Raw genomic sequence first — 9,673 nt, 5'->3', positions numbered from 1 at the left:
AAAAAAAAAAAAAAAAAAAAAAAAAAAAAAAAAAAAAAAAAAAAAAAAAAAAAAAAAAAAAAAAAAAGACACTGGTGGTGATGGATATAGATAGATCAATAGATGGCTCTTCTAAGACATTAATAGTTCAAAATCTCTATTATCCCTTTTTTTTCATTTCAGTTGGCAAGTCTTTGTATGAAGCAAAAGAAGTGGTCATAAAACAATAAGAGAGAAAAAAATGAGATGAATTTTCATGTCAGGAAAAGACAAGTCCACAAGCACTTGTTTTATGGTCTCATCTTAAGGGGACTTGTCAGAGAAAAGTGTTTAGTAGAGTGTCTTCTCCTTGCTTCCTATGTATAATAACATGAAGAAGATGGAAGAGAATAATTGTATGGACTGCTTCTAATCCACTTAAAGATTTCTCTGGTAGCTTGCGCGTTATTGATGTTTCCCAATCTGTGGACCTTGACCACCCTCTTGCCTCATACTTCTTATGTTTAGATTGCAAACATGTTTCTGTTAGTTGGTTTATGTTACAATTATGCACTGTTCCCTTAGATTTTATCTTTAAACAAACTGATGATATCAACCAAATGGTATTCTGCAGGATTTTTTCAGAAAGAATGGTGTGAAAGTTTTGAGCACACGAGAACTGTTCGATTTTATAGTAGATTCATCTATTACTGATGAATCTGTGCATTCTTATTTGGAAGAGGTTTGATTGATTCTCCATCATCCGTATTGTCATGTTCTAACCCCCGCGAAAGCATCGTCTGTCTTAATGCATTTACAATGGTTACAGGTTCAACGGGAAATTTTGGTTTGGAGAGATGCGATGTCCAGGCTGATCTCTGTGGAGGTAAATAATCTCGCATCAAGTTCATTTTCAAAGTTAAGAAGAAATTCGAAAACCTTACAACTCTTATCTGGTGACACCGTAGGTTTGCTTTATCTTTCCCCAGCTCCAAAACAATTATTAAAGCTGCCAGAGAAATCGGGCACGAATGATACCTCTACTGGACAAACGAACAACTTCGGAACCGAATCTGGAACAGATGAAGACAAGGAGGAGAACAATGATGATGATGATTCTAGTGATTCAGAAGGATTAGAGCCATATGATACTAGGAAGGAGGGTACAAGGGAGGCAGTAATCCCTGCAGATAAAAAGGCAGCTCGAAAAGAGAACAAGAAAAAAGTGAAAGAAGAGAAGAGAGAAGCTCGCAAGACCAAAACCCCAAAAGCTGAGAGGAAAAAGAAGAAGAAGCTGTCCAAAAACATCAAAGCCAGGTAGTGTTGTTAGTAGCTTCAGTCCCCTAATTTATAGAACTGACCAAAACATCAAAGCTGTGTAAAAAATTGGGAGCTTCAATTGTGTACAGCTCTTTTCCTAGTGAAATACAAAAAAGGATATTTCTCCTGTACAATTTCTAGAAATTCTACCCGATTAACAAAGACAATAGAAACCATTGGTCACCATACCATAACCACGAATCAAATCGGGTTTCAAGAGCCTGTCATCTGTGGCATCCAAGATATAGTAGTGATAACGGCCAAATAGAATTGAGCATCTATTGTCTCTCGTGAAGGCTGATACCGATAGTAAAGTAGGACCTTTATCAACAACATAAAGGTCCTTTAGCTCAAATTTTCTCAGCGTGCCATCTTCTGAGGTGTAAGTTAACTTGCAATATCCTCTCTTGGAGGAGCTGGACTTAGTGCCATCAATGTTCCCAAAAAAGTCTGTATGACATCCCGTGGAATAATCGAGAAGCGACTCGTCCGACGTCACATGTCGGTTGGCCCCTGAATCCAAATGCCACTTCGAGCACTCTTCCTCTTTACCAGGAAATTTCGAAAAATACTTATATTTATTATTATTCACTGTGGGACCCGTAGCATGAATAAATTCTGATGACACCAACATTAAGTAACTCTTGTCGCGCAGAAGAAAACCGTCGTGAAAAAACTGAACCAAATATGTCTCAACCGTTGCAAATTGATTGACAGATACTACATTTCCAATATCTGCAGCAGGAGGAATAAGGCGTACATCTAACAGCTTAAATATTCCAGAACCAGACTGAACATAAACATGCCCAGCTTCTGAGTAAGACACTTCATTGCCACTGGCAGCAAAAAAAGATCCCCGTATACTATATGTCTTAGAAAAGAGATTGGCATTACTAGTGCAATGTAGAGTGCTACCAGAATCAAAAATCCATACTTGACATTCTTTAGTATTTATGGAAGTATCATCATTGGTCATGGCTGAGAAATAAGTTGACAAAGGGAATAATTGACTGCACTGTATTTGCCATCCTACAATAGAAAAATAAGCAAATATCAGACGGTGTTTGTAACACCTTAAAATAAGTTTTCCTTTCACATCCTTCCCGTAACCAAGTGTATATGAGTTGTTTGGACCTATATTTCACCTTTCAGTTTTTTTTCCCCCGGCCAGCAGTTGTTGTCCTCAGCTATATGGTAATTCTGATTGTTAAAAAGAGAAACGGCATAGTTCTTGTTTGAACTGATGTAACTCATTTTCATTGTGTACTGAGACATGATGATTTTCCTGCATCTAAGTTAACCCTGGCATGCGTTATTGTTATCTATTTGTTTTTTAAACAAAGGCAACTGAATAAAAAAGCTATTATTTACCAAATAAAAATCCTAAAGATGTTCTATTTTCGCAAAGAAATGTTTTGGTTAATGGTTGATACGCTAACAACACTGTTCACACTTTGCACCATTACTTTATATCAAAAGGTACTATCCCTTCTATGCCCAACAACACTTCTCACACTATTCATGTATTCTAAATTGTTTCGCTACTTCCTTGAGAGTAAAATAGAGCAACAAATGATGTGGAGAACTTACTTGCAGCTGCTGCTGCATCACCCAAAACTGATTTGAGTAGCTCGTGCACTGCAATACAATCATTCAGCTTCCACTGCTTCTCAATATCCGGTGCTAATTTGCTAACCAAAACACAAAGAAGACCCACCTTAGTCTCTTTCAAAATGCAAGAACCTATAACATCCACAAAACTTACTGCAATCAAATCCGAACTCCTAAGACATCTAAGAGAAGAAAAATGATACCATGTAGAAATTGTACCTTGTTTCTTCAATAAGTTCGATAATTGTGAACTTTTTATATGGCTGTAAGAAAAATAACATTTCTGCCACTGCAGCTCTATGCATCAAAGAATCTTCACGGAATAAAGAAAAAGATCAGCAAATGTTATAATTTTTCTACGATAGTTAATTGAGTTTTTTTACTATAGGAAGAGGCAATATAATACCTTTGTTTTGCAGAAGGAAATCCTTGATTGACATAGTTAAATAATTATCACACAGAGTACTGCAAAAGTTGAAAGACAGTACAAAGGTTAAATAAAAGGATTTTGAACCTGTCCATATAATAGTAATACTGATATTGATAAAGAATTATAAGCGAACCTGAGAGGAGTTGCTAATTCTTGGCGAACAGATTCTTCTAAAACCATACTATCAAGTCTACCGTAGAACCGTACCTGTCATAGAGGATAACAATTAAGCTGTCATAGAGGATAAAACCAATATGAACCTACAAAAGCTGAAAGATTAAAATAGCAACATGACTATTTTATTTTATTTTGAAAAAATAATCGTATGCAGAAAATTTTAATACAAGAAAATTAGCTTAAAATACATACAAAACAACGAAGAGTGTCAGGGTTATCTCTGTCCAATCTAAGAAGCTCATTCAGCGCCGGAAATAAAAATAGCAGCAATTTTCAGAACCATCACTAAAAAAAAACTGCCCTCGACTTGAAAACTGCGCACAAAAATAAATTTCATATTTGAACTCATGGAGACAACCAAAACAAATAAAACAATAAAAATAAATAGCAGGCAAACAGTAATGCATTACCTCATAGGCATGTAAGATTTCCTGCTTTCTCATAGTCAGCTCAAACATGAGGAAGTGTGTCTCGAAAGAATCTGGGAATTTCTTTCGAAGCAACTTCAAGTACTTTGTAGCTTCCTATGTCAACACGAAAGCACCAAAAATAGACTGTTAAGTATTCAATGCAGCAATGCCTACGATAAGTATGTACTACACTTTACGGAATAAGAAATTGGAAGTGAGAAGAAAGTTCACAATGGATATCTCTAAAGCACCTGTAATAACTTTGAGGCTCTGTTGGCACTTGTTTCCTCTTCGTCTTTTTCGTCAAATTCCTGCAACATTAGGATGTTATGACACTATCCTAATTACAAAGACACTAAGATCAGAAGAGGAAAAACATAGCACACCTTGATATGAGTTTTTTTTGTTCCCTGTTGTTTTCTATGCTTTTTATCCAGCAATTTCTTGGAATCTAAGAGTCTGCTAGCAGTTGATTCCTGCATCTTCTTTTGAGAGGGGAGCAATTTTGACGTTTCATCACGTGATTTGGTAGAAGAATCGTACAATTTTATATAGCACCTGTATAAAAAGAACATAGAAGCCGGTAAATAGAAACTACAGATGAGAAAAATATGGGCAGAAGAAAGGGCAATACAGAGGATATTCATTCGAAGGGAATGACAAAAATACTGTTCATGCTGAATCCCATTGAAGTACTGAAAAATTAGCAACATATGTAAGTATTGAAAAACTGATAACCATTTAATAGCCCAGCAAGTGACCAACCACTAGAAACAGCATATGAGTATCATCAAGGCGGGTCTTGATTGCTTTATTACAGCATAAATGTGTGTATTTGTTCAGAAACTAGATTACGATGTCTATCATCAGACTACTGAGGCAAAACTGACGAATTGCACTGTATGTAAAAAAATTGTAAGGAAAACATTATTGTAGTAATTAAGTCAGACAACAATCCTGACTAATCCACATCGTTTTTCTGCACATGATGAACAAAAAAAGGAAGATAATTGACTGATTATCAAACTGCTGAGCATATAACAATTTAACCTGACAACTCCTGAAACAGCTTTATGAAAATACAAGCCTGGATCCAGCCGCTCTCGATTTTTCAACGTTTCAACATAAGCACGGACACTCATTTCCCTTGAATGATAAGAGTGAAACTTAAAGTGATCCTCAACTATTCTTGTGTAATGCTTCACCACATCAAGGTAATTTTTCAATGAACGCTCTAGATCACCGCGTCGAAAGTAACCATCTCCAGAAGCAATCTCATACCTTTGGGGGAGGAAAAAGACAACAATCAATAATATTTTGGTAGTTGTCTTTTCAGGTTCATTTGATGAGCTTTGGTTTTTGATGCATATATATCTTTTGAAGAGCTTCCCATACTTCTTGTGATGTTGAGAGACCAGAAACTCGACCTAATACACCGAAAGGATCCATCCTAAGAGTATTTGGTATTGTTCCTCATATTTTGCATAAGCAGGATTAGGAGTTAGTTGTGCACCTTCTCCAGTACCGGGTATGGTTTTTGCTGGTTTTTCCAGTGTACCATTAACAAAACCTTGTAGTTTGTAACCTTTGAGAAGGGGTTTAAACTGTGTCACCCATAGAATATAGTTATTGTCATTGAGTTTGACACTGATAAGATGATTGATGTGTATTTGGTGAAGCGTTGAAGTTTCATCCATGTTGAAAGAAGAGAAGCGTGAGTTTTGGATCTTTTGACTCGATACCAAGACAGAACACGATAATTTGGTGAAATGTTCCACATTTGATATTGTGGATTCTCATTCATTATATAGAGCCATATACGGCTATTATTACAGATGATATTACAAGTTTTCTATGCCAAAAATACATGATTGACAGACATTAGAATGTCGACATAATTTGGCAGCTATAGATTGGAAGGATACAGTTGTAGTTACGGCTTTGAATGAGTGAGAATAGTTGTATCCTTAACACAAACTTCTACCTATCTGGGTGCCTTAATCAACAGCCCAAGTTGAATCAGGGACTCATGATATTAATGAAGATGAAGACTCTTCTGATGAAATTGATGGTGGAAATCTCAAAGAAAAGAGGTCGAGCAAGATTGCTAGTGTATGAGAACAAGAAGAAAAAAAACACAATCGAGAAGAGAACAAGAGAGATTGGAGTTGAAGATAATGGTGTGCTGAAATTGAAATATGGAGGAATAACCTCATAAAAAGGCCATGACAAGTGAACAAACTTTTCGGGTTGTGTGTTCCTTACTCGGAAAACATACTCCCTCCATCCCACTCTTAAGTGACCTAGTTCAAGTTTGCACAATTTTTAAGACAAGTAAGGGGAAAGAGCATCATTAAGCACTTTTTACGATTATACTCTTATGCATAATGAATAGTGAAATTTTGAAATGATTTATCTCTCAAATTACACCGCGGATGTTCGTAAACTTCATATCATCGTAAAGCATTTTAAAACACCTACGTAGCGAGTATAAACATGCCTATCAAATTATGCATATTTCTTATATTTTTTAAAATCAATCAAAAAGGTAATTTTAGAAATATCTCTTTATTTAGTGATATAGATCACTTAATAATGGGACAAAATCTAAAAATAAATAGGTCACTTAGGAGTGGGACGGGGGAGTATTTGGTGGCACTGGAGGGACAACAGACCAAAAACCGAAAAGGGAAATCATTGAGATAAATTGAAAACAAATAATTGAATTGATAAAATGAAGCTTACGATTCAGCCAAGAAGTTTTTCGTTTCTTATCTGGTTTCTAGTGCACTAGTTTTTCATTATGCTCTCGATCATTTACAATCTCGACCATCCGGGAATTACCAAGGCATGTGGTTCTGCTTATTAAATGTGAAAGTGAATAGTAAAATGTTAAACGAGTTTTTGCACGGATCTAACAATATTGATTTCAAAATTATGATCGAAAACAGAAAAGAACCAAACATAAAAATTATGATCAAAAAAAAAAAAAGATTATATAAGAAATGGAACGTATTCAATCATAATCTTTGTTATTGCTTTTGAATTTCCCCATTTTAACAACTTTCAACGGTATTTAGTGGTTAACATAGCCGCACTTCTGTCTGATCTGACCTTGGTTCTTGCCGGCAAGTACATGTATGTTACCAAGCCTGACCATAGAAGCTGCGAGGATCGAATATGGGCTGAGTTGCAAATGCCTCGATGATCGGTGCAGTCCTTGGATCCGAATGGAGCAACTGATCCGTCAACAACAACCCCTTCTTTTGCTGGAGGTTGGTGTAATATGCTTGGTCGAATTTCCTCGGTGTCGTAACATCTAGATTGACAAAGTTTGTGGATTTCCTACATTTTCTTCTCAGATCTATCAGATATTTGGAATCCAAGGAAGGATAGGGTCTGCCAGTTTTGTTGAAGTTGTGGAGTCTCTCTAGCACAGGACTGCATGAAGTCATCATTAATTTCCCATGAGACAAGACAACTATAAAAAACCATTTTACAATGAAAACTAAGGTCACTTCAGGCCTCGAGTTTACCTGAGAGGATAACCAAATCAAGCACATTCAGGCCTCGAGTTTCATAAAAATGCAGAAGATCAGAAACAGATTCGCGACCCATGGGGACTATATTGGCCTCCTTGGCAATAGAGATGCTTCCATCCTTTCGGCCAAATGGTATAGCCCAGAAAGGACCACCTACATCAACTGTTGCATCTCTGGCAGCTTCCGTTAGAATGTCCGCACAAGATACAATCTTAGGACATTTTCTCTCCAGTTCAGCTTTAACGTCATCAATCACGTCAAAACCTCTCAATATTACGCTGACATTTGCGCTCCTCTCGCTTCCCTTGTGGTTCAACAGAATTGAAGCATCACAACCCTGTATGTAATCATGTTCACGACATCAATAACATTTTATCAATATTGAAGACCAATATATTATGCACATAATGATTATATCTGAGCTCTATTAACGTACCCTAACAGCACAGTCATGGAAATGCAGCCTAATGAGACTGGCAGCAATGGTCGGATCCTTCTTAATCCAAGCAGCCACTTTTCTTTGTATAATACCTTCGACATCTGGGCAGCTCTTCTCGTAGTGAGTGAAAGATAGTAAATCCTTTGGTTTTGTTTGGGGTTTGGATCTGGGACGCCGAGGTGGTGGGGATGATTTTGATAGCGGCTTGGTCTTGGTCTTGGGTGCGGATGTGGTGGCCATGGGTGTTGTGGAATTCCTGGAGGATGATGAAACCCCAAGTGCGATAGTAACTAAGTGAAGAATAATAAAAACAAAAAGACATATTGATGAAGTCTGCACCTTCATGATTGCTAACGGAAATCACAAGCTACTCTCTATCCCTACAATGCGTATGTATATATACAAAATCAAAGAGTCAACTTGTTGTATCAATGTGATTTTCTTTTTATTTTTGTAGATTGAGAAACATACAGATGTCGGGGAGGCAATGAGAAGCCGATAGAGGCGCTTACTCTTCAGCTACTGACATACGAACGCCTGTAAGAGTTCTATAATAATACAATATGCAATCATCTCTGTGAATCATTCTTTTTTTTTCTTTTTTGTAATGCATATATAAGAATCCATTACTTGCCAGCATGTAATAGCAGTAGAAGGGACTTATCAAGGAAATTGCAAATGATATTTGACTTCCACGCGAACACTCCAAGAGTTTGTGCCACGGATCCTAAAAGGTTAAACTGAAGCAAGCTCTATTCTACCAGACGACAGCGAAACAAAATACAGAACAAAGCTTGCGTTGTCACTTTTTTTCTCCAACCTCAAAAGGTTCCAAAGAACCATTTTTTTTGGGACTACTCAAAAATGGTAGGGGAATACTTTTCACTTTTTGGGGTGGATATTAGAAGTATAAATGAGCCATCCTTTATCTAAGTTTTTATTTAATATCAAATTTACCCTCGGTAATTAAATTAATTATTGTAATGATTGATTAGTGTTAGTACAGTGATTAATTAGTGAGGTTAGGTTAATTAGTTGGGTATTTTTAAAGAATAATTTTGTGGGAAGAAGGGGGTTTTGGTTCTCCTTTTTTTTTTCTTTTTTTTTATAAGATGGTTGATTTTAAAATGAGGGTTTTGGGTACTTAGGTATACTTCAAATTTAGTTAATGTTGCTCGAATTGGCAAAATCTTTCGAAAAAATGAAAAGTTTATAAACCGATTTCGACCATGGAAATAGAGTTCGATTAGGACATCTGAAGAACAGGTAGCCGAACTCATCTGCAAGTGTAGTTCGGTCAATGGTTCTGAAAACACAGGTAGCAGAACTTAGCTTTAATGGAGTTTTTGCTTTCAGAGAAAAGTTCGGCTAGGAAAAAAAATTGCGACGTAACCGAACCAAATGTTCGGCTGGGAAGAAAAAAAAATTGACGTTACCCAACTCAATATATATGTTTTCAGAGAGTTTACAGTGCATAGTTCGGTTTAGTCGATATCAATACCTTTGTTACCGAACTATTGAGTTCGGTTTTGTCGAGTTTTTCAGTTTCATGGCCGAACTTTCACAAAGAAAATCTAAATACAGAGTTCGGTAATGCCCAAATATATTTGTAAACAAGATTTGTTCAGATTTTATGGCCCCAACAACATATTTCGATGTAGCCATTTTTCTTCACCTGAACAACCTTGTTTACAAGGAAAAATAGAGTTCAGTTAAGAGAATTTTTTTTGCGAGCATACCGAACAAACTATTTCAACAGTTCGTATTTGTAAACAAGAGTTGTTCA

At 36.4% G+C, this 9,673-nt stretch overlaps 1 protein-coding gene and 1 pseudogene across 1 annotated transcript in view; one reads left to right on the top strand and one right to left on the bottom strand.

Moving 5' to 3' along the window:
- Positions 1–1,464, top strand: part of LOC113358928 (serine/threonine-protein kinase rio1-like) — a 3,740-nt gene extending 2,276 nt beyond the window's left edge. The window contains exons 4-6 of the mRNA XM_026602641.1: positions 359–503; positions 593–700; positions 788–1,464. Of these exons, the coding sequence (XP_026458426.1) occupies positions 359–503; positions 593–700; positions 788–1,279 (745 nt within the window). The 3' untranslated portion in view covers positions 1,280–1,464. The remainder of the gene's footprint in view (positions 1–358; positions 504–592; positions 701–787) is intronic.
- On the bottom strand, positions 1,371–8,232 carry LOC113358921 (annotated as a pseudogene).
- Between the last annotated feature and the right edge of the window lie 1,441 nt (positions 8,233–9,673).

The sequence above is a fragment of the Papaver somniferum genome, chromosome 1 (assembly GCF_003573695.1).
Source record: "Papaver somniferum cultivar HN1 chromosome 1, ASM357369v1, whole genome shotgun sequence".
Taxonomy (NCBI): Eukaryota; Viridiplantae; Streptophyta; class Magnoliopsida; order Ranunculales; family Papaveraceae; genus Papaver; species Papaver somniferum.
This window is presented reverse-complemented; position numbering and strand designations above follow the sequence as displayed.